General features: G+C 36.5%; 1 protein-coding gene across 1 annotated transcript; it reads left to right on the plus strand.

The window, feature by feature from the left end:
* LOC6037374 (dedicator of cytokinesis protein 7) lies at positions 1 to 24,265 on the plus strand. Its single transcript, XM_038251944.1, has 6 exons — positions 1 to 170; positions 285 to 2,805; positions 11,228 to 13,258; positions 22,418 to 23,462; positions 23,520 to 23,919; positions 23,978 to 24,265. Exons 1-6 carry the CDS (start codon positions 130 to 132, stop codon positions 24,177 to 24,179), a joined length of 6,240 nt encoding a protein of 2,079 aa, XP_038107872.1. The 5' UTR covers positions 1 to 129; the 3' UTR covers positions 24,180 to 24,265.
* Positions 24,266 to 26,681: the final 2,416 nt, after the last annotated feature.

Raw genomic sequence — 26,681 nt, forward strand, 5'->3', positions numbered from 1 at the left:
TTCGCATGATGGCGTCAAAGTGAAAACGAAAACAAACCCCCTTGTCTGGTCGCTACTTTTGCTCCGGTTTAATTTTCGCCAAAAATCCTGTGAAAAATCGCTTGTTTCCGGCTGAAACCAGTGTAAACCATGGCATCGGCCCAGCGTGCTTTCGCCTCCAAACTGACCAAGTAAGGGCGCTTTTTAATCAATTTGTTTTCGGGTTGAAAATTTTCTCCTTTTTTGGGGGGTCGGGTCTACGCCCTGTTTTATTTCGATTTTTGCTAACTTGAATGATTTTTCAGGCACAACTCGTCGGATATCCGTAAAAATGTCGCGAATTACCAGCTGCTGTCGAAGAGCGACAGCAGCTCGGTGTGTTCGTCGTCGATTTCGCTGTGCGAGCTGGTGGAACCGATCGATTACGAGGAGTTTCTGACGCAGCACTCGGGTTTGCTGGTGCGCGATCCGCTGCGGTCGATTCTGGACTTTCCGGCGAACGACGTGCAGATGCGGGTGGTGCCGCGGAAGATTCGGACGGTGCAGCATGTGGTGCCGAGCGAGGAGCTGGGGGAGTTGCCGTTGCACGTGCAGCACTGCGTTGATTGCTTTACGCGGCCGTGGAAGGTCGTGGAGTTTTCGCAGCGCAGCTACTCGAGTTCGTGCAGTGGGGTGAGGGAGCGGGTGGATAAGGGCGCGTTGAGTCCGTCGGCGTACCAGCAGGAGTTTGAGATTGATCGGGACTTTTTTGGGTGTGCGTCGTTGGAGGAATCGGTCACGTCGACGACGTTGTACGCGAGCGAGAGTTGCACGCCCAGCAGCCGGCAGTCGATTGCGAGTTTGTCGTCGGTGTCGACCTGCACGGACACGTTGACGCCGCGCGGGTCGTGGGCGTCGTTCGATTTGAGGAGTTCGGTGAATGATCCGTTGATTCCGGGTCTGTTGGATCGGGTGGCGCCGGAGACGATCGACCAGAGCAATGAGAGCAAGCGGCTTGAGGAGCGGCAGCAGGCGTTGTTCAGTTTGTACCCGGAGGCGGATCCGGAGGACGCGGTTGAGAAGAGGTTGCCGGCGGAGATTCCGATGGAGCATTTGGGCAATCGGATTCACGTCAAGTGTCTGCAGCTGAAGCTGGAGTTGGAGGTGGAGCCGATCTTCGCGTCGATGGCGATTTACGACGCGAAAGAGCGGAAGAAGATCTCGGAGAACTTTTACTTCGACATGAACTCGGAATCGCTTCGTCGGATGTTGGTAGGGCACTTGCCCTATTCGGACATTAGCACTCAGGCGCGGGAGGCGATCTTTGACATTACAAACCCGAGCAACGAGCTCTATTTGGTCATTCGGCTCGAGAAGGTCCTCCAGGGAGATATTAAGGACTCCGTTGAGCCGTACATGAAGGACGACAAGGACAAATACCGCGACAAGGCCAAATCCAACGCGGCGGACTTTTGCGACCGGCTGGGCAAGTACCGGATGCCGTTCGCCTGGACCGGAATCTACCTGACCAACATCTTCAACGGGGACAACATCGAGAACGATCGCGAAAGCATGAGTTCGGCCTCAAGCTCGAACAGTCTCGATCGCAAGTCCTCCACCAGCAGCTTCGATCAGTTCCGCAAGCGAGCCACCGACATGGGCACGCTCACCCGGCGTGGCTCCCTCGAGAGAAACAAGGAAAAACGTCGCTCCTGGTCGCCGGACGACTTCGCCAACAGCATCGAAACGTTCCGCCCAATCTCCATCACGGTCTCGAGCTTCTTCAAGCAAGAATCCGACAAAATGAAAGACGAAGAGCTGTACAAGTTCCTACCGGAACTCAAACGCCCCGGCGCACTCATGAAGAAGCACAAATGCATCCCCGGATCGATCAAAATCGAAATCGCCCCCATCCCGGAAGACCTCAAGTGCGCACTCACCCCGGAACTCGCCAAAATCGACCCCTACCCGAACGACCACACCCGCCCCACCAAGGAAATCCTCGAATTCCCCTCAACCCCCATCCTGAACCCGCACTACGCCTACCGCAACCTCCTCTTCGTCTCCCCCAAAGAACTCAACTTCTCAACCCGCGCCGGCTCCGCTCGCAACATCGCCGTCCGCGTCCAGCTCATGTCCGGCGAGCGCCAATCCGACGCCCTCGCCGCCATCTTCGGCAAAAGCTCCTGCCCCGAGTTCACCAACGAAGCCTTCTCCGCCGTCAACTACCACAACAAACAGCCCACCTTCTACGACGAAATCAAACTCGCCCTCCCCGCCAACCTCAAACAGAACCACCACATCCTCTTCACGCTCTTCCACGTGTCCTGCCAGAAGAAACCCGCAGACCTCCAACCCACCATCGAAACCCCCGTCGGTTACACCTGGCTCCCGATCCTCAAAGACGGCCACCTCAACGTGGGCGAGTTCAACCTCCCCGTCATGGTCGAGGAACCCCCCGACAACTACTCGTTCATCCCGCCGGACGTCCAACTCCCGGGAACCAAGTGGCTCGACAACCACCGCCCGGTCTTCTCCGTCACGCTGGACGCCGTAACCTCTGTCCACGCGATGGACGACTTCATCGACAAGTTCATCTACCTGTGCGAGTGTCTCGATCAGCGGAAGGTTCCGCCCCGGATTGGCGAGGGGAACATGGAGCGTGAGTTTAAGAAGACGTTGCAGGAACTGCAGAGTGCGGATCAGGAAAAGTTGGTCAAGAATTTGCAGCTGATACTGGACAAGTTGGTGGAGCTGCTGGTGACGACGTACCGGATTGGGGGGGAGGCGCTGTCGCTGGGGCAGACCGTGTTTGAGACGATCTGCCAGATTTCGGATAAGATATTTGTGAGTATTATTAGTTTCTTAAAATTACCATTTCTTTAGAAAAAATAAGCAATTTGGGCATTTACATCCCAAACAAAAGATTGAATTCGTTCTATCTTCGCAAACATGTGAGAGGAATTTTAAAATGTTTTAAATTGAAAGCCTGTTTTATTCATCAGCCTATTGTATTTATAAAAAGATTTTAAAAGGCCGAAACTTGAGAATAGACACTTAAAAGGCCAGAAACTTCAAAAAAATACAAAATAAATTAAATTTAATCTAATCTTGAAATCCTAACGCAGCCAGTTTTTCGATGGGATCCTAGAGAGTGCCTTAGGTTAGATTATTTTAAAAAAAATCAAAAATCTAAAAAAAAATTAAAAATTTAAAAAAAATTAAGAAAGATAAAAATATTTAGAAACTCTTTTCAAGTCTAGAAAAAAAGAACAAAAATATTTAGTTTTAAAAACACCGAAAAAAAATCAACTTAAAAAAATGGAAAATGGTTAAAGTGAATATAGGATAAATAATTTTGTTACAGCTAACTAACTTTATTTTTAGTTTTAATTTTCTTCTTACTCTTGTTTCTTCAACGCCCTCTTAAACGCCCTTATCAAGCCTGATAATCATGCCCTAAGTATAGCAGATCTTCTTTCGCTTTTTTATTTTAAATAGTTTTTGGTTTAATTAAACATTTTTTTGATTTTTTATTTCAAATTTTCAAGATTTTTTTTATAAGGTTTTGAAAATTATTAAATTTTTAAATGTTTTGAATTTCTTCCTTTTTTAAATTTTTATATTTTTTTCAAATTTTCATGGATTTTCAATTTTTTTAGATCTTGTTATTTTTTTTGCCTTCCTCACTTTACTGAGGAAAGGCTATAAAATCACTCAAAAAACGAACTTTTTAGTTAGACCTCCTAGACCTACCATCATTTGTACATATCGACTCAGAATCACCAGTTGAGCAAATGTCTGTGTGTAGACATGTGTACCAAATCAATGTCACTGGAATATCTCGTCACAGACTCAACCGATTTTGGCCGGAAAGGTTTTAATCGATCCGTCCTAACGTTCCCTAAGTTGCTATTTAAATTCATGCAGTTTTATCATGTATTTAAAAAGTTATGTCAAAAAAACTGTTTCATATTAAATTAAAATTATGGTAAAAAGGGTGGTTTTTTCATGAAAGCCTCACATGTTATATATTTTTAGAAAGCATTTAAGAACACCTTTCTTGAGGATTAAGAATTTTCAAGATCTGACTTATTTATCTAAAATTACAAGCAGTTTAAAAAATGGTCTGAATTTACATAACCTCAAATGGTCCCGTCTGATCGCCACGAAAAAAGCCTTGTAGAGGGATGCCATTTTCCTGAAAGGCGGTGTCTGTATAATCTTGACAAAAAGTCTGTAGGAAGTCTATTTTTTTTACTCGTCAATTATTTTTATTAGGACCTCTTAGGTGCTGCGATCACGTAAGGGGAGATCTATAAACACTTTAGGGCAGCCATTCTCAACCTTCTTCTAGGCTGGTACCCCCTACCGTGTAAATCAAGTAGGCTCGGTACCCCCGTTGAGAATCGCTGCTTTAGGGGATTGTAATCACTCTATAAATGAGAGGAAGGCACCAACCACCTAACGGTGGATTAAGTAACGTTTTTTATTTTGTACTTTCAGGGTTGTTACGGACGGCGCGGATCGCGCGGATGGCGCGGATGGCGCGTATCGCGCGGATCTGGCGCGGATTTGCTGGCTAATTTTGCTCACGCGCGGATTTCGCGCGGATATCAATTTGATAAACAAAATAATTGATAACGATAGAATTTCTTTCAAATTACAAAGAAAAATATTATTAGGAATTAAATAAATTAATTCTTTTTCGTTGAGTGCGAAAATATCAGTTTCTAAGAAGTTGTTAATGAAGAAAATTTTGTTCAAAAAATTATTGATTGTTTTTTTTCTTAATATGAAACTTCGAAATAATCTTCAAGAAGCATTTTTTTTAATGTATTGAGATTTGTTATATTAATTCAACATAACATTACAACTCATTATTTTTAAAACATCTGCCTTACAATTCAAATAAATATCAAATTTTATTAAAATCAAAAGAACAAAATTCGAAAAATTACAGAATTTTAAAAATTTGAAGCAATGAAACTTTTTAGATTTTCTATGTTTTTCAATATAAAAATTTAAATTTTTAAATTTTTGGTTTATTAAAAAAAAACAAAACTTCTGTTACCACTCTGATTTAGGTAGAATTGATTCTACTCCCAATGGAGCACCCACAGTCGAGCAGTTTTTGACATTTCGCTCCATAAAAAATACATTGTACAAAAAAGCAAAAACTGCTCGAATGGAAATGTTCCATTTGAAATTTCAGAATTTACATATTCAAAAAATAAAAAAATTAGAATTCATAATTTGAAATTGTCAAAACTTACAGACTTAAAAAACCTAAAAAAGTACGAATTATTAAATTGAAAAATTACGAAAATGTTACAATTGATTTTTGTTATTTTTATTTTTTAAGGAAAGTTCTTAAGTTATCAAATTAATTTTTTTTTTAAATTATTAAATTATTTGATTATTATATTATTATATTATTAAAATTATTAAATTATTAAATTATTGAATTATTAAATTATTAAATTATTAAATTATTGAATTATTAAATTATTAAATTATTAAATTATTAAATTATTAAATTATTAAATTATTAAATTATTAAATTATTAAATTATTAAATTATTAAATTATTAAATTATTAAATTATTAAATTATTAAATTATTAAATTATTAAATTATTAAATTATTAAATTATTAAATTATTAAATTATTAAATTATTAAATTATTAAATTATTAAATTATTAAATTATTAAATTATTAAATTATTGAATTATTAAATTATTAAATTATTAAATCATTAAATTATTAAATTATTAAATTTTTAAATTTTTAAATTTTTAAATTTTTAAATTTTTAAATTTTTAAATTATTAAATTGTTAAATAATAAAGTTATTTAAATATTAAATTATTAAATTATTAAATTATTAAATTATTAAATTATTAAATTATTAAATTATTAAATTATTAAATTATTAAATTATTAAATTATTAAATTATTAAATTATTAAATTATTAAATTATTAAATTATTAAATTATTAAATTATTAAATTATTAAATTATTAAATTATTAAATTATTAAATTATTAAATTATTAAATTATTAAATTATTAAATTATTAAATTATTAAATTATCAAACTATTAAATTATTAAATTATCAAATCATTAAATTATTAAATTATTTTTTGCCATTTTCTTAGTTCGGATCATTTTCGGAGTCATATTTTAGTTTAGAGAAATTTAGAGAAGGAAATAATAGAAATTTCATGTTTCGATTTTCCAGAGTAAAGTTTTGGCGAGAATTATCAAGCACTAAATACCTAGATTTTATAATTTGGTGATTTATTTTATGGCTTTAATTTTTTAAAATTTACGAATTTAATTTTTTTCTGAATTTGTTTTTAAAGCAACGATATTTAAAGTGTTGTAAAAAACGCTAATATTGTTTCAGAAATGGCAAAAAAGATTCCATTTGGTACAGGTGCGATATGAATCCACAACTGATCAACGGTACTGATCCAAATGCCTTCTGTATTATTCTTTTTTCGATTAAAATTTCATTCATTATGTTACACTCTTTTATTTTTTTTTCGCGATTTTTTTTTATATGGCGCGGATTTCGCGCGGATTGGGTTTTGGGGTCGGCGCGGATCTGGCGCGGATTTTTTCTCGACTTTTCCGTAACAACCCTGACTTTTGTATTTATGATATTTTGTTTTTTTTGTAAACTTGTATTTGTAATTTTTTTTATATTTTTGGTTTATTTTTTTGTATTTTTGTATTGTTGTTTTCTATTATTTTGTAATTTTATAAGTTTTTATTTCTGAATATATGCACGTTTTGTATGATTGTGCGTTTGGATTTTTGTATTTATGTTATTTTGCATTTTAGTTTTTCTGTATATTAGTTTTTATGTTTAAATGTTTTTTTTTTGTTGTATTTTGTAATTTTATATTTCGGTATTGACTGCAATACCGAAATATAAAATGTGCTTTTGTCTATTCGTTTTTCTGTATTTATGTTATTTTGTTATTTGTTATTTATGTTTTATGTTTAATTTTTTGTTTATGAGCAATTCCAGCTCAAATCAGGAATTTTTCTGGTACTTTTGTACCGACCCTTTCCGATTTCAATGAAACTTTTTAGACATGTTATCCTAGGCCTATATAAGCCATTTTTGTGTATATGGAGCCAATTGTACTCGAAAATGACATTTGAGAAGGGCGTATGTCATTTGAATATTTTTGTAATTTAAAAATTGCTGTAAATTGCTGTAACGCAAAGCCGTTGCAACGTATCGAAAAATGGTCAAAGATAAACTTGTAGGAAATTGGACGGGCTTTTTGAAAAAAAAAACTGAAAGAAAAATTCACGGCACTTCCATGAGATTTTTCAATTTTTAAGTTTAAATGTGATTTTTTTTTCAAGTTTAAATGTTAAATTTTAGGAGAGACATACCATCCAGCATTTTTCGTGAGTCTTTTTGTTACATTTTAGGCTATTTCCTAAAAAAATTTGAACGAAAACAAATCGTGACATCGTGACACAATTTAACACTTAAACTTAAAAATTGAAAAATCTCATGGAAGTGGCATGTATTTTTCTTTCAGTGTATTTTTTCTAAAAGCCCGTCCAATTTCCTACAAGGCTTCGAGATACAGTAATTTTTATATTACAAAATACAAAAATATTTAAATGACTTACACCCCTCTCAAATGTCATTTTCGAGTACAATTGGCTCCATATACACAAAAATGGCTTATATAGGCCTAGGATAACATGTCTAAACAGTTTCATTGAAATCGGAGAGGGTCGGGTACAAAAGTACCAGAAATATTCTGCCCACCATTGAAAAAAGGGCTAATATCCACTTTTGGCAAAAACGAGATATTAGCACCAGGTGGTAGAGGATGTTCCAACGAATCTTCTGAAACTTGAATTTTACTGAAATAGTGTTAAGACTTGGCTGCCGATGCGAAAAACCAAACGGCTAATATGCCACTCTTATGGGAAATTGCCTTGACGGAGATTTAGTGACAAACACTAAAACGCGTTTTTCTCGGAATACTTGATTTGGCATAATAGCCGAATTTTCAATTATGGGCAGTATTCCTGATTTGAGCTGGAACTGCTCTTATGTTTTTTATTTCTGTTTTGTTATTTATTTTTTCTAACTTTATGATTTTATAATTTTGTATGTTTGCAGTTTTTTAATTTTTGTATGTTAGCGTTTTTGATTTCTTTTATTTATGACGGGAATTGTTGTTATTTTTATTTAAAAAAAAAACACGGAAAGAGACGGGAATCCAGAGTACACGTTTTCTTACTCTTGATTTTTTTTGTAATATTTTCTTCCAATAATTAAATCATATGCACTCAAGTCATTAGGTATGAGCCGAGTGTGTAATTTTTTTCGCAGTTTATTGTTTAATTTTGTTGAATTTAAGTGGCTGCAAACAAAAAACTTTTTGAAAATTGATCCTAAAAATGACAATACTAATTAACCCTCTTTAACCCTTTAGACGGGCTTCGATTTAAAAAATCGTCAAAAATCCATTAACAACCAATTTTTGATCTTTGAAAAGCATTGGAAAGAAGAACTTCTAAAAATTTTAGGAAAATTTTAGGGTTTAAAGTTTAACTTGTTTTATGTGACTTTGCCAATGTTTTAAAAAATGTCATTTTTTTAGGGGTCAACTTTGGCTGTGTGTTTTACCAATATTTCCTATATTTTAAGTAAAAAGAAGTATGCAGTAATTTGGCTCTACGCTTTTTATTACAATTTAAATGATAATGGTGTTATTCTAGAGCAGAAAAGGTGAAAAACAAGCAAAAAATTAAAAAAAGTGAATTTAAAACCATGGAAAAATTAGAAAGGCAAAACAAACATAAACTAAATGCAAATTAAAACATTAAAAATAAAACAAAAAAAGCATAAAACAAGAGAAGTAAAGTTTTTCGTAGAACAAAAGTTGCTCAAAATGACCTCCTAATAACAGGAAAATAAAAATGTTGGAAAATAAATTTGGGCAGTAGAGGGTTAAGATATTTTTATTTCGGACACAAAAATTTCGCGTATAATGAGGCACTCATTCTTACTTAACTGGCTTCCGCATTGAACAAATAAATAATTTAAATACTGTCAACATGATAAATCAATATTGATTTTGAAAAGAATTTCAAAAACTACAAAATTCGAAAGAAAACTAGATAAAAACATATTTTAACATGACTTTTTAAATAGAGAATTATAGTTTTTATCATGTTTATTTTTTCATATGAAAAAATATTATTAAGAGCAAAATTTAAATTTTTAGTTTTTTTTTTACTTTTGGCATTTTTTTGTTCTAACAAAGATGTTAAATGGAGATGAATATTCATGTTGGGTAATGTTTTAAATGAAGCTTGAAACTTTATGTATTAAACAACTTTTGATTATTACACAGATTTTTTTCAAAGATTTTTGAATTATCTATTTTATTAAATAGCAGGCCAAGTGCGAATGATGCTGAAGATACCTCTTCAGTTGACGCTCAGGTGAGGAACATCCTGGAAGGAGCGTCACTGACTACGTCCGTAGTCCTGTTAGATCATTCTTGATCAAGACAGTATAGCTCTGGTTCCTTGCAAGTGTCCTATTTTCTTACCTCCACGTTGGCTTGGTTTTCATGATGACCTAGCTGGTGGCCTGTGGAAACGGCTCGTAAACCTTTGACCACCGCGGGTCAGACTCGAGACGGCTAAAAGAAAGGGGCGCGACAATGTGGGACAGGGAAGTAATTTGTGATTGTAGACGGTATTGTTTTGATTCGCAGTATGTTGAGTCAAATGCTGTGGATGTACCTGAAAAATCGCACAACGGGGTTTCTCTTCTTTTCGTTTTTATCTACCATTAGAGAGCCTGGAGCTTGTTAGAGAACGGACATCTCGAGCCTGAGGTGCCAGTCGAGGCACGGGAGCTGACAAACGTATGGTGCCTATCGAGCAAAATCCTTTGTGACGGTTCTCGTGCTTCGATTGGTGCTTTTGATTTGAGATGTCCGTTCTCGAATAAGCTCCAGGTTCTCTATCTACCATCTATATTCTGTTTATTTTGTTTCACTGATTCTCTAACACGCCTTATGTTTATTATCGTCCATTTGTTTTCGATTTTTCTTTCATGATTCTCTTATTTCTCAACGCTTTTCCACTCTATTTACTAATTGATGCTGATGTAACAAACTGTCTGTTTTCCCTTAATTTGGCAGCGATGTCAATTTTGTTTATCTTTATTTATCTATTTGAATAATTGTTTATCTGCCCTATAAATTTCCCTTATATAATCTAAGCTTGTTTGTTGCCTCTATTTATTAACTATTGTTAATTTCTTTATCTACTTCATAAATTACTATCTTTCTTTTACTATTGATTCTTCAAATAGTATATTTCTTTCATTTTCCATTGTTTTCATTCTTCACCCTTTTCTTCAAACAAATGAGGTTCGAGCCCTTACTCAAATTTTGAAATGATTAAAGAATTAACACAAATATTACTATTGTACTTTTGAAAAACTTGTATAAAATGCTTAGGACCAAAAATTGTAACAAAACACCGCGACAAAAGAAAAAGCAACATATAAACACGACTCAACTCTAGGAATGATTTCAGCAGAAAACAATACACAGTAAAATAACAACTAGTTTTTGAATTCAAACTAAAAATAAAACAGTTTTTGCTTTAATGAAAGTTGATAGGCACACTTTAAATGGTTAGGCGCTTATACTTACATCAAACCCTACTTAATGTACCACCCCCGGCCGAGTTAAAATGCGTAACCGGAAAAGAAGGTGTGCATGCCTGGCACGAACACTCAAAGCGTGTTCTAGCGTGCTGCTCGTACTGACTCAGAGCAAGGGTGAGATGTAGGTGTAAGGGCAGTGCGTGTTCGTCGGGAACCTAGTGCATAAGATCGGTCAAGGCCCGTTCTTACACTGAAAATTGCGAAATTGCGAATCTATTTTATTAAATAAATCAATTTTCCAAAATCAGTATTTTTTTATTTGTTTTATGGGACAAAAATCCGCAACTTTCCACCATCAACAAATACGGTCAAAAATTTAATCTCTGAGCTATGATTTTTTTTAGAAAAAAATTGAGGCTTCATCCCAGAATTTAAAAAAAACTTGACTATTCCCAACAATATTTTTAGTCGAAAAGTTCAGAAAATTTCCTTAATCTAGAAAAAAATCCTCTTAATCGATTCTTTCCTCCTTGACATAAGAAAGCACTTTTAACAATTCTTTCTCTCGTCCTTTCTCCCCGTTACAGTTCCTCCAGTCGGAAGAGCGCTACGGCCGCCAGAACATCCTGAGCACGTACATCCAGTTCCAGTGCCGCATTCCGCACCCTCTGGATCCCAAGTGCAAGCTGTCCTCGTACTCGCGCCCAGATCAGGCCGAAATGACCCGCTCGAGCAGCAATCCGGATCTTCAACAGGGTCAGCACTCGCACCACCATCACCAATCGGAGATGACCAGCTCGATGAGTGGGAAGTTGGTGGATCGTGCGTCGAGCATGCGAGGCGAGATGTCTCCGACTACGGGGCCGAAGGACGGGTTGGTGCGACTGTTGCACGAGGAGATTGCGCTGAATTGGGTGGTGGCGAGCGGGTCGGCGGCCGAGCTATCGATGACCAACTCTTGGATGTTGTTTGAGCTGATTGTGAAGAGTATGGTGGAGCATTTGGAGTTGACGAATTGTTTGAACTCGGTGAGGAAGGGACGGTTTCCGCACCAGTTTACGGATGACGTTTCGACGTTGGTGCACTTGTCTACGACGAAGGTCGTCGGGTACAACAGCAGCGATCCGAAGTTGGCGCAGTCGATTAATTGTAGCTTGGCGTTCTTCATCTTTGATCTGTTGAGCATTATGGATCGTGGATTCGTGTTTGGGTTGATCAAGACGTACTACAAGGTGATCATGACGAAAAGTTCTTCGACGCCGGATATGATTCATTACAAGTTGGACTTCTTGAGGATCGTTTGTAGTCACGAGCACTTTGTGGCGTTGAATTTGCCGTTTGGGACGCCGTACACGGCATTGTCTGCGCCGTGCAGTCCGACGCCGAGCGTAACTTCAAACAACAGCCAGAACTCGTACGTGAGCGCGATGGCCGGGATCGACAAGACGTTGTACGCGGAGTTGAGTGCCGAGTTCCGGCAGCAGCACTTTTTGGTTGGGTTGGTTCTGCAGGAGTTGGCCACAGTACTGGACATTTCGAATCCTCCGCTGCACGGCAAGGCGATTCGTTGCTTGAGGAATCTGATGACCTCGCACGATCTAGACTCGCGGTACAACGAGGTTGAAGCCCGCGCTCGAGTTGCTGCCCTGTACATCCCATTGCTCGGAATCGTCATGGACACGATTCCGCAGTTGCACACTCCGGCGGCGGAGTCGCACGATCGACTTAACACGATCGGCTTGCTGGAAGATTACCAAGGCCCATCCACCACGATCGCCGCGACCACGATCAGCCCCGAAGTGGCGTACGCAATCTCCGGCATTCGCAACTACAGCTACGTTCAGGAAACCCCAAAGAACAAAACCCCACTCAGCAGTGAAAACACGCGCCACCTGCTGTCCTGCTTCCTGTGGGTCGTCAAGAACCTCGAGCAGAGCACCCTCTACAAATACACCCTAGGACTCACCCCCCACCGAGTCCACCAAATGCTGCAAGTCCTCAACATTTGCATTCCCAACTTTGAATACCGCGGCCGGAAGAAGCCAACCTCCAAACGCAACACCTCCAGCTTCCGCAAAACCCCAGACATGAAGGAAAAGCTCGAAGAGTGCATCCGCGGCCAGGGTTCCGCTCGCAACGACCTCATCAACCGCCGCAAGGATCGCTACTCAACCGAAAAGTTCCGCTGGAAGAAAGACCAAATCCGCACCCAATTCTACGACAGCAACATCAAAAACGAAGCCGAGCTGGAAATTACCTACCACATTGAAGGTTCCCTCGCCACCGAAGTCTGTCTCACCATCCTGGACGCCCTCGAACTCATCGTCCAGGTCGCATCAACCTCAGAGCTCCACCACAACCTGCTCGGAACAGTCCTGAAAGTCCTGCTCCATGCCCTCTCTCGCAACCAGAGCACCTTAGCGCTTCAGAACCTCTTCGCCTCCCAGCGATCCCTGATCTTCAAGTATCACAACCTGCTGTTTGACGAGGAAACGGACAGTTGCGCGGATTTGTGTCTGCTGCTGTTGAAGCACTGTGGATCTCAGCTGCCCAGCGTGAGGTCACAGGCGGCGGCCTCGCTCTATCTGCTGATGAGGCAGAACTTTGAGATTGGAAATGTGAGTATTTCAAGATTGTATTTATGTATTTATGATATTTTGCATTTTTCAAACTTGTAAATATTAAATGAAAAATAATCTAAAATAAAATCTTGTAATTGGATTATCGTAAGTTGCTATGGAATGCTTCAAATAATCGAAACTACAAATAATCGAGTCTTCTGACATTCAAGCTTAAAAAATTTAAAACTAATTTAAATATTCATAGATATTTTAATGAAAAATCCAAAAAAATTAATTATAAAATACTAACATTCTAAATTGATTCATAAATTATAAATTTTCCTCAATTCTTAAACTTTTAAAATTTAAAAATGCTAATATTCTAAAATTTGGAAATTTAGAAATTTAAAAAAGAGCTCTTAAAATACTTAAATTATTCATTGATTATTATGCTGCCCCTCGGCCCTGGTCAATGTCAAAGGGGGCCAAAAAATAATGTTGATTATTTTTCAAATTTCTATCATGATGCTTAGAATTGCGAAACAAAAAGTGTCACAAAATGCTTTATACATCCATACAAAATTTGCTAAAGGAGCTATTCGACTATGACAAACAAACTCGCACTTTTTTTTTTGTGTTTGACAGTTTGCCAAACTCACAAACTTGTTTGGGACAAACTCGCAAATAAAGCCAAATGACGTTTCTGTGCAAACAAAGGCAGGCAAACTGTCAAAAGTTTTGTTTGTTTGTTTGTTTGTCATAGTCTAATAGCTCCTTAAATTTAAATATATTTTTTAAACTTAATAAAAGGTTATTTAATTTTTTTTATTCAATACTTTATTTTGCCATTTTATTTATTTTTTTTTTGAGAAAATTTTGAAGTGAGGACAAAAACTTGAAATAATATTTTCAATGGCCTAAACTATTAGAAATTCGAAAACTAGAATTGAAAATTTTTTAAATTAAATTTTGAACTCTAAAATAATTATTAAATTATTAAATTCAAATTCAGTACATCTTAAATTACAAAATTATAATATTCTACAGTTTTGACTTTTTAAAATAAAAATAATAAAATCAAGAATTTAGAGCTCCCGATATTCTAAATTTTCTATAGTGTTCTAAAATCATAGAATAATTTAAGATTTTAGTTAATTGTTAAATATTTAAAATTCACAAAAACAGAAATTTTAAAATTTCAAAATTTTATAATTATAATTATAAGTTCCAGAAATCTCAAATTCCATTCTATAATTCCAAAATTAAAATATTCTAAAATTCCATTTCCAAATTGAAAATTCTAATGTTCGAATTCAAAATTCTTGAATTTCAATATTCGAAAGTATAAAATCCTAAAATTCAAAAAATCTCGAATTTTGAAATTTTATGATTAGAAAATTTAATGATTCTAAAATTCGAATTCTTAAATTAAAAAATCTAAAATCCTAAAAGTCTGAAGATATTAATTTTTAAATTCTACAATTCCAAATTTCTTCCAAATTAAAAGTTCTAAAATTCGAATTATTAAATCATAAAATTCAAAAATTCTTCGCATCTGAAACTCGAGTTCTAAATTTCAAAAATAAAAAAATCAAGAAATCTCAAATTCTGGAAACCTATACTGCCGTTCTACGCATAATTGTCCCATGTCAGTTTTGGGCGATTTTGACTTTATGACATTTTTAAGTTTAGTTTGATGTGTACTTTAAGAAAAACACATAAAATCTGGTACTTTGTTCGGAAACTCATTAAAAACAACACCAAGTCTGTTTGTCCCATCGTTAAACTTCTACGCATAATTGTCCCACCAAGTATTTTCTTACACGGAATCATTAGTTTTACTAAGTATTATGTCTTGTTTACCTTTTGTATAGCAAGAGAATCACAAAAAAGGGTGATCAACTGCTAACTGGGGCGATTAGGGACACATAGGGCGAATATAGACCCACGGGACAATTATGCGTAGATACACAGAAAACGGTCGAAAAATTTCAATCGCGTTTTTCTCAGTTGCACTTTTTCGAACATGGGACAATTATGCGTAGAACGGCAGAATAAGGGCGTTGGAAATATTCTTCAAAGTTTATGCCCCGCCCCCCCTTCAACATTGGTCCGAAAAATCAGGGAGCAAACAATTATTTTTTTGCAAAATTTTCAAAATTTTCATTAAAAAAAGTGTTATGATTTTTTATGAAATTCTGATGTACAGTACACAAACTTTTTTTTTCTCAAAAAATAAAATTTTCGTCAATACTTAGATATTTTAGAAACTATTGATTGCAAAATAACTTGATAGGTGCATTTTTAAACACTTTTTTCATTAAACTGTGTGAATCATGGCTCTTTTTCCTATTTTTATGCTTTTTTTTTAATTCTTAAAATGAAAATTCCTAAATTCAAAAAAATCTATGCTTCTTAATTTTTTTATATTTTCAATACCTTTTGAAAATTTACTCTAGAATTCAATTCGGTTTTATTGGTGAATAATTAAGATAAAATAAGTTCTTTTGAGGTACATAACAAAGTTTTGGAGTTCCTTTAAGCTGTGTGGTACATCATAATCCATTTTGGAACAATTATTGCTTGCAATGAAGGTGTCACCAAGAATAAGAAAAAACTTACTAATTTCTTTACATTCTAAATTTCTTAAATTCTATATTTTTAATTTTTTTAATTTTAAAAGTTCAAAATTCTAAAAACTAATATTCTAAAAAATCTAAAATTTTAAAAGTCTAAAATACAATTACTAAAACTTTAAAATTCTAAACTCAAAAAGTCTAAAACCGTTAAATTCTGAATTTTTAATTTTTTATATTAAAAAATCTTAAACATCAAACCTATAAAATTTACAACTTTTTCATTTTTTTTAATGTTAAGCTTATTCAAAATTCTGAAATTCGAATTCTTAAACAATAAAATTCTTAACTTTTTAAATTATTTAACTTTGAAATGCTGAAATACATAAATTTTTATATTTTTTGACTGAAATTTCAAAGACTCTAATATTTTTTAATTCTTAAATTAATTAAGTCTAAAATAATTTTAGAATTTTTTGAATATAAGAATGGTTCTTAAATTTTGAACTTTTTTGAGATCCTTAAGTTTTAGATTTATAAAATTTCAAAAAATATAAATTACTTTACCTAATAAATTTTAAAATTTCAAATATCTAGTCTGAATTTCCAAAATTCGAAAATGCCTAACTTCTTAATTTTTTATTCTAAAATTATTTTTTTTTCGATTTTTTCAAAAATCTTCTATTTTTAAATTTGAAGTACGAAATTTGTTTAATTTTACAATTTTATACCTTGTAAATCGATACATTATTTTTATTTTTTCTAATTTTCTAATTGCAAAATCTCAAAAGTTATAAAACACGATTGAACGTTTATTGATTTTATTTAGTTTTTTTTATTTTGAACATTGCTGTTTAATTAAAAAAAGGCATGAATTTTTAAATTTTAAATATTCTTTGGTAGGTTCACAAAATTTCTGATAAATTTGTCTTAAAAATCTTTAACATTGGATGTACCTCTTTTTGCGGATGAACAACCAGAAAAAAAACAAATGAAAAAAGAAAATAATAGCATTACCAATTTGTCTTAACTTTGGTGATACATTGATGCATAGTACGATAAAAAGTTTATTCTTGGCCCAGAAATTATTTGTTTTGAAAAACTTTTCACGTGTAGGAATATTTTCAACCAATTATTTATTATTGCAATGTTGAAGGCATAACTTGTAATTTGAATTTGTATACTTTTCTTATGGATACTTCTACGGGTAAAAAATGAAAAATGCCGTTTTTGGGCTTCCGCATATAAATAAATAAATACAAATTAAATATAAAAAAGCAAAAATAGCAAAATTAGCAAAATTAGCTTATCTTAAAAGGCGTTATTTAACCCTTAAGGCCTGATGTTTGGTTTATTGACGTAGACTTACGTCTTTGTCGAAGGTACTGGGGTGTCATTCCAAAAAACCCGGGCCGAAGGCCCTGGATTACTGCGTCATCCGTCAAACGCTTATATCTTCCTTCCCTCTAATCGAATCGACACGATTTATGTGCCATTCGATTCGAAAATTATTCAGCAATTTGCTATAGAGCAGTTCTCTAGGATTTCGGTCATTCGATTTTTTTTGTATTTTTTAATCCGACTGAAACTTTTTTGGTGCCTTCGGTATGCCCAAAGAAGCCATTTTGCATCATTAGTTTGTCCATATAATTTTCCATACAAATTTGGCAGCTGTCCATACAAAAATGATGTATGAAAATTCAAAAATCTGTATCTTTTGAAGGAATTTTTGATCGATTTGGTGTCTTCGGCAAAGTTGTAGGTATGGACGGACTACACTGGAAAAAATAATACACGGTGATTTTTTTATTTAACTTTTGTCACTAAAACTTGATTTACAAAAACATATTTTTTTTTTTTTTGATATGTTTTAGAAGACATAAAATGCCAACTTTTCAGAAATTTCCAGGTTGTGCAAAAATCATTGACCGAGTTATGAATTTTTTAATCAATACTGATTTTTTCAAAAAATCGAAATTTTGGTCGTAAAAATTTTTCAACTTCATTTTTCGATGTAAAATTAAATTTGCAATCAAAAAGTACTTTAGTGAAATTTTCATAAAGTGCACCGTTTTCAAGTTATAGCCATTTTTAGGTGACTTTTTTGAAAATAGTCGCAGTTTTTCATTTTTTAAAATTAGTGCACATGTTTGCACAGTTTTGGAAATATTTTTGAAAAGCTGAGAAAATTCTCTATATTTTGCTTATTCGGACTTTGTTGATACGACCTTTAGTTGCTGAGATATTGCAATGCAAAGGTTTAAAAACAGGAAAATTGATGTTTTCTAAGTTTCAAAACAACCCACCATTTTCTATCGTCAATATCTTAGCAACTAATGGTCCGATTTTCAATGATAATATATGAAACATTTGTGAAATTTTCCGATCTTTTCGAAAAAAATATTTTCGGAATTTTCAAATCAAGACTAACATTTCAAAAAGGCCAAACATTCAATATTACGCCCTTTTAAAATGTTAGTCTTGATTTGAAAATTTTGAAAATATTTTTTTCGAAAAGATCGGAAAATTTCACAATTGTTTCATATATTAACATTGAAAATCGGACCATTAGTTGCTAAGATATTGACGATAGAAAATGGTGGGTTGTTTGGGTGAAACTTAGAAAACATCAATTTTCCTGTTTTTAAACCTTTGCATTGCAATATCTCAGCAACTAAAGGTCGTATCAACAAAGTCCGAATAAACAAAATATAGAGAATTTTCTCAGCTTTTCAAAAATATTTTTTTCAAAACTGGGCAAACATGTGCACTAATTTTAAAAAATGAAAAACTGCGACTATTTTCAAAAAAGTCACTTAAATATGGCTATAACTTGAAAACGGTGCACTTTATGAAAATTTCACTAAAGTACTTTTGATTGCAAATTTAATTTTACATCGAAAATGAAGTTGAAAAATTTACGACCAAAATTTCGATTTTTTGAAAAATCAGTATTGATTAAAAATCATAACTCGGTCAATGATTTTTGCACAACCTGGAAATTTCTGAAAAGTTGGCATTTTATGTCCTCTAAAACATATCAAAAATAAAAAAATAAAAATAGTGTTTTTTGTAAATCAAGTTTTAGTGATAAAAAGTTAAATAAAAAAATCACCAAATTTTTTTTACCGTGTATCATTTTTTTCCAGTGTAGTCCGTATTCATACCTACAACTTTGCCGAAGACACCAAATCGATCAAAAAATTCCTTCAAAAGATACAGATTTTTGAATTTTCATACATCATTTTTGTATGGACAGCTGCCAAATTTGTATGGAAAATTATATGGACAAACTAATGATGCAAAATGGCTTCTTTGGGCATACCGAAGTCACCAAAAAAGTTTCAGGCGGATTAAAAAATACAAAAATTAAAATTGAAGAAAAAAGACCGATTTCGTAGAGAATTGCTCATAAAACTTTCATTGTTGGCAAAATAGTTTAACTATTGAAACAATTGAATGTTTTAAAATGTTTTCAAAATGCAGAGATTTTGCAAGCAAAATGAGCGCTTCCCACTCACGGACGGGAATGTCAAGTACCTATTTTGAGGGGAAAATCATCCGAGCAACGCGACCGAGTGTCGGTCGCGAAAAAGGAGGGGAAGTAGCGGGCCGAAATCATACATAAGAACGCGCGCCAGAGCCCATTCCATCATTCACGTCTCAGACGTCGGACCGGCAGCAGCAGCAGCAGCAGCAGGAAAGCCCAGAGCAGCAGCAGCAGGAGAGAGGGACCAGAACTGGAAAAGAAGTGCGCATCGCCTTCTCGTCGTCACCGTCAGCCAGTTGCCTCTCGATGGCCGGACCGTTAGGATCTTTCGTGGTTGCTGTGGTTCGGAGGTGCTTCAATCCCCATCCCTCGTCCCACCCGGGACGAGGCATCCGCAAGATGAGGCGCGCGCCTGCTGCCTTCCGCCGAAAAGCCTCTCGTGGGTCAAGCCTTGGTTGTTAAACAATCGGGACATCCAACTAGCTCGTCGCATTCGCGGCGAGCGCTTCTGAAAGATTTACGTCTCATCAAATTCTAGTGTTGAAAGAGTTGCCCTCGTCCCACCCGGGACGAGGCAGCGAGCTAATTTGAATTTAAATTTCAGGAACAAATTTTGGTCTTCGGGGGCGACAGATTGCACAGCTTTCTGAGGCTGCTCGCCCCCAACCCCTATGCCCCTCTCCCTCCCCCATTCGGCTCGCTAAAATTCCTTCGTCTCTTTCTTTCCTCTCTTTGCCGTTCGTTCGTCTTCTTCGACGGCCATGCCTCACGATCTTGAGCAGTTAAGTGAGGAACATGATCCAATTTTACTCGAGGCTGATTCGTTTGGGGATATTTGTGCCACAAAAGTTTCAGAAAATGGGATTCAAACATTGTTTGTTGTTGTGTATATTTCGCCAAGTGCAACATACAAACAGAAAATTTCTTTCTTGATCCGGAATTTGTTCTGGTATGCAAAGCAGGACATCCGCATTGTTGTGTCTGGGGATTTTAACATTGATATCCTCAAACCGGAAAATTTGAAATTTGTTGATTTTATGAATTATGAAAGAGTACCTCAAGCTTGATCTGCTTTCCAATCCTTTGGGCGCACATGCCTTGACCTTGTTATTGGTAGAAATGTTCTGACACAGTCACGAAGGTATGTTTCGTATTTTAGTTATCATCGGCCGATTTTGACTTTGGTTGATACACCAGCCCAATATAAATTTCGCACCACAATCATTTGCAAATACTACACGCTTTCCTAAACAACTTTGTCGGTTTCGCATCCATCAACAACGCCAGCACCTGCAGCATCCACCGCGGCCTATCACCCATCTGGACAGAACATCTCCCGGCTGCAGCCTTGCGACCAACGCCACCATCCAACTCTAATCGGTCCTTTTAGGGCCACCAATTTTCTCACGAAAGAGTTCTTCTTGTTCATCATTCCCACCAAACACTACCACCCCGAAATAACGCCCTTAGCTGAATTCCATCTCCCATTCATGATCATATTCCGTAAATCTATTTAAAGAATATAGCTAATTCTTCAAATTAATATATGGAAAACCCACATGTCCACATATCTAAATTTTACGTAAGTCTACGCCATTCCGGTTATGTCTGTGACATAACTACTTTGACTTTTTTTATGAAAATTCATCCCACATTTACCTATTTTGATTGCATTTTCTATATTTATTTTGACGATCAGCTGTTTAAAATTTGAAAAAAAAAAACCTTTCAAATTGATATCATCGGCTAGAAATTCCCTCCGCACGGCTGGGACCTTGCCCCCATGGAAAGCATGGGACGGTCGGAGGGCTTGTAATGCACTTTACCAATACGGAAAGAGCAGGGGAGCATTTGTTCCCCATACTAGCGCCAGTCAAAGATGTTACACATTGATCTTTGCCGAGTGGTGTCTGGAAATATTAATAGTTCTTTATTAGTTATTTGAAGAATATTTACAGTGCCACAGTTTTGAAGAATAAATCCAGACGGAACCGAATGATCGAATGCTTCCTGTCGTCGGAAAATTCGGAGCAACTGGAGCGTACCTAGCGGCCGGGTTGTGTAGCGTAATGGAACTCCGATTTCGATATGATGGTACCCACGGCGGAGCTGGTCAAAGGACAAGCAGGACAAACTCGTTACTGACCAATTGCGACTTATGCTGGCGAAGGTGATCGAGGACATCTGACGGCGGTTGCGGAGTCGTCCTCTTTAAAGCTAAGTACTCATGCATGATAATCGTATTAAAGGCCTGCCTTTTCTGGTCATGTTGAATACGATTAATTGCAACTCTAACCACTTTAATTTTCAGCAAAATTGACAAGACTTTAGACGAACGTGACAGGACAGGGGACTGTAAAACATTTTATACAAGTTCCGACTTTTTTATGTGGGAAAATTTTGCCCGACGTGTGTTTCTTTGCATTTGTTAAATAATTACCTTTGCTGATTGAGTTTAAACCTCAACATATGAATTCATTTTAATAATTTTGCCTTTGTTGGAACAGTTAAGGGTCACATAGTAAAAGTCCGTTGGTGTGTGGATAGTGTACCCCGTTCGGTCGAGTTCCTTGGGGTCAGTTCTGTAGGTTTTAACAGTCTCGACAGTTAAAACCTACAGTACTGATTTTGGGAAGCTTGTGCGAATGGGGTTTTTAATGAACATTGGGGGCGGCGATTGAGCACGAAGTTTCGATTTAGCTTATTTACATCATTACACGATTACATACTCTCACAAACACAATCTCATTTTAACCTACCCAATCATGTCCTCAATCCCCGCTCCCATGGAGTGCGAGCGATCCGCATGTGATTGACACGACCATTACCGTTCCTTTACACAACCGGACTTGGACTGACTTGATCCTGGCTATCCCACCTCGATCCGCAAAAAAAAAAAAAAAATTGATATCATCGGCTAGAAATTCACTTTTTATCGTGATAGTTCGCCGTGGTACTCCCATCGCAGTTTGCGCATTCGACCCGCAAATGATTGACATAGGATTTGATATTTTTCAAAAAAAAAAAAGAGTTGAAATATAGCCGGGTTTTCAAAAAGCCCTATAATAAACTTGTTTTTTTATTATTTCTTATATATTTTTTTAAAATTTAAATCTGCATTAATCGCTCGCTCTCGCTTTTCTTTTCCAGAACTTTGCCCGCGTCAAAATGCAGGTCACGATGTCGCTGAGCTCGCTGGTCGGCACCAGCGCCTCGTTCAGCGAGCAATCGCTACGGCGCGCCCTCAAAACCATCCTGGTGTACGCGGAGTCGGACGCCGACCTGCAGGACACGTCCTTCCCGGAGCAGGTCCAGGATCTGCTGTTCAACCTGCACATGATCCTGTCGGACACGGTCAAGATGAAGGAGTACCAGGAAGATCCGGAGATGTTGCTGGATTTGATGAACCGCATCGCGAAGGGTTACCAGAACTCGCCGGATTTGCGGTTGACGTGGCTGGAGAACATGGCCAAGAAGCACATGGAGCGGGCCAATCACACGGAAGCGGCGATGTGTTATGTGCACAGTGCAGCGTTGGTCGCGGAATATCTGAGCATGCTCGAGTCGCAGACGCATCTTCCGGTGGGGGCGGTTTCGTTCAAGCACATTTCACCGAATTCGTTGATGGAGTCGGCTGTTAGCGATGATGTGCTGAGTCCGGGCGAGGACGGGATTTGCTTGGGGAATCGGTTCACTGAGGGTGGGTTGAAGGCGTTGCTGGAAGAGGCCTCGAACTCGTTCCAGATTGCGGGCATGTACGAAGCGATGAACGACGTGTACAAGGTGTTGATTCCGATCTGCGAAGCGAATCGGGACTTCCGCAAGCTGGGCCAGATTCACGGCAAGCTTCAGGAGGCGTTCAACCGGATCGCTCAGCTGCACGGCAAGCGGGTGTTTGGGACGTACTTCCGGGTCGGGTTTTACGGGTCCAAGTTCGGCGATTTGGACCAACAGGAGTTTATCTACAAGGAACCGACGCTGACGAAGCTGCCGGAGATCTTCAGCCGACTGCAGAACTTTTACGCCGATCGGTTTGGGCCGGACGTGGTGCAGATCATCAAGGACTCGAACGCGGTCGACGTGAAGACGCTGGATCCGGACAAGACTTACATTCAGATAACCTATGTGGAACCGTACTTTGAAACTTACGAGCTGCGATACAGGGAGACGTACTTTGAGAGGAACTTTAACATAAGTAAGTATGATTGATGATGTTGCCTCGTACTTGTCTACATAAAATCCCACCCCGCAGAACGCTTCATCTTCGCGACGCCGTTCACCAAGTCGGGCAAAGCGCACGGCGAGCTGCACGAGCAGTGCAAGCGCAAGACGATCCTCACCACGGCGAACCACTTCCCGTACGTGAAGACGCGCATCCAGGTCGTGAGCCGCGAGCAGATCGTGCTGGAACCGATCGAGGTCGCCATCGAGGACATCCAGAAGAAGACGGCCGAGCTGGCGGCGGCCACCACCCAGGAGCCGGCCGATCCCAAAATTCTCCAGATGGTGCTGCAGGGTTGCATCGGGACGACTGTCAACCAGGGCCCGATGGAGATGGCGCTGGTGTTTTTGTCCGGCATCGCCGACAGCACGACCATTCCGACTAAGCAGCAGAACAAGCTGCGGCTGTGCTTTAAGGATTTCTCCAAGAAGTAAGACTGCGCTGAAATCGCGCCAACTAGTTCTAACGCAACTTCATAATTCTTCCAGATGTTCCGACGCGCTTAAGAAGAACCGCAACCTAATTCTGTCCGACCAGAAGGACTACCAGAAGGAGCTGGAGCGGAACTATGCGCGCTTCACGGAGCGGTTGGCGCCGTTGATTACGATCAGTCCGTCGCAGGCGCAGGGCGTGGTCGCGGCGAACAACAATGGGCTGCACAATAGTAAGCTGACGCCGTTGAGGTGGTAAATGGAAGCTTAAAGTATCACACATTTATACCAAAAAAATTAAAAGAAAGTAAAATTATGTGCTTTTTGTGAGGATTTTAAAATGGTTTAAATACACATCTCTTTATTTTGTTTAGTTTGATAGTTTTTTTTGTGAGTTCTCGAATAGAATTATATTTCTTTGTATTCGAATATTATTTTATTTATATTTGTTGCAATATTAAAAACCAAAAAAAAAAGAAATAAAATTTTATTATATATTTTTATTGTATTTGTGTAACGCGATATTTTTTTCTCTCTATCCAACGGGATTGGTTTTTAAGATGTATTTCAAGTAAAAATACTACGTAATCTATAAAATAACCAATTTTAGAAAACATGCACACATTTCATACATTTTACATCGTACTCGAATAAATAACCAATTATCATCTTTAGTAAATGCCTCTTTCAGTTGATATTTGATGACATTTCCACTCTCATGATTCTCAATAACGATCGTTGTTAAGACGGGGGTAAACAAAACGAACAGAATTGTTGTTTTTGTTATATTTATTTGACCGTTGCAAATATGATACAAAGTTTATTTTCGGTTTTCTGACATTTTCATATCTATTTGATGACTTCACAAAGTTGTAGATATAAGCTAAGTATTGAAATTCAATTATTTCATTTTTTAAATAACACATACAAAATCAATTCAAGAAAAAAAAATTTCAACGTCCATTCCGGGATTTCTCGGGATAGAATTTCCGGGAATACTTAAAAACCCGGATTTCCTAAATCACGAGTTTTTAAAAATATTTTTCTGTTTTTTCCAGAAAATATAAAAAATAAGTTTTTTAAAATTCCAATAGAAATAGAATTCTAATCAACTTAAAACAGTCTAAAATGCCCTTTCCTGCATTGATTATCAGATAAAGTATATTTGGGCTGGTAAAAAAATGGATTTTTATCAAACTTCAGTGTAGAGTACCGTAAAAACTTTTATCTCTCGAAGAAATAAAATTCTCGTCAATACTTAGAAATTTTGGAAACTTTTGATTGCAACACAACTGGACAGGTGTATAATGAATTTTTACAATAGTTTATACGTGATGTTTCAATAAAAGTTGAAATTTTAATCAAGTATTATTTTTGCTGATTTCAAAAATAAAAAAGCTTAAAAAACAAAAACTTAAATATCAGTATTTAGAAATGCAGGTCTCCCTATCTAAAATTACAAAACCTGTAATCTAAAATGGCGGTAAAAATGGCTGCATTTAAGAATTTAAAAAATCAGTACTTTAGAACGGACGGCCATTTTGTAATTGTATATAGTTTTTGTTCTTTATTATAATTTTTAACTCTAGATTTTTTTGATTTCCTGGTTTTTGAATTTGCTGCTTCCGTAGCCTATAAACTTTAGATTTTTTTAAACTTGAGATTATTGAAATTTAAAAAAAAATAACAATTTTCAAAAATACATGATTTTACAATCTCAAAAAACCATAAATTCGAAAATTTCAAATATCTCTTTAATAAGGCTTTCTAGTCAGAAATTTACCAATACATTCAAAGTATGTTTACATGACAGCTGGACGTTTGTTTGCATCAGGTTTCCTATCTCTTTCTAGCAAAAAATTTTTGTCAGACGACTTCTAGCTGGGTTTTTTTTTACTGACTGCCCGATATGTCAGCCAACATACTTCGCAGGGCTGTGACAGCTACCAGCTCGATCTTTGTTTGCATCAGGGCACTGTGACGAGGAGTTCGCCATTTTTGAGTCAAATTATATTTTTTTCACTGGGCCTAGAAAGCCTTATGAAAAATCGGATCGGATAAGTGAATCACGACATTATTATTCTTCCCACAAAATATGAATCCAAAAAAACTCCAAAATGATTCGGTATTTCAAACATTTCAAAATTTCAAAAAGCATCATGTGCAAACCGTGTGGTTTGAATGTTGAGCATCATTTTTCTATTCCCATTTCAATGTAAATGCAAAAGAAGATGTTCTAATGATAACAAACGATGAAAAACGTTGCTTTTATTGACACTTGATCATCCATATTCAATAAAACATTATTTCCGTCATTATATTTAAGAAATACAAAATCACCAAAGTCTATATTGCGATATTATATATCACCCTACTGTCATTGGAGGGGAAGTTTTGTTATGATTCGTTTTTCATCGGCAAATGTACATGGTGTCTTTTTCATGGTAGTATCAACAACTTTCCAACTTTTAAATTAAAAAGTTTGAACTTTCTACGGACATTGACCATAGCAATCTTTCAATCTAACGAACGATTTTTTTAAATTTACAGTAATTTTTCTTTGTGTGTAAGTTCTGCATCGGAGCACAAAAAAAAAAGCGAGAGCCATATTTTCATGAGAAACTCATCAGTAGAAGATACACTCAAACCCCGGTGGTTTGACACCAACTGTTGTCAAACGAACGGGGTCACTTTTTAGTTTGACACCCCTTTTACACGGAGTTCACACTCACTATCAAACGTTTGTTTTGATAGTGTGCGT

The sequence above is a fragment of the Culex quinquefasciatus genome, chromosome 2 (genome assembly GCF_015732765.1).
Source record: "Culex quinquefasciatus strain JHB chromosome 2, VPISU_Cqui_1.0_pri_paternal, whole genome shotgun sequence".
Taxonomy (NCBI): domain Eukaryota; kingdom Metazoa; phylum Arthropoda; class Insecta; order Diptera; family Culicidae; genus Culex; species Culex quinquefasciatus.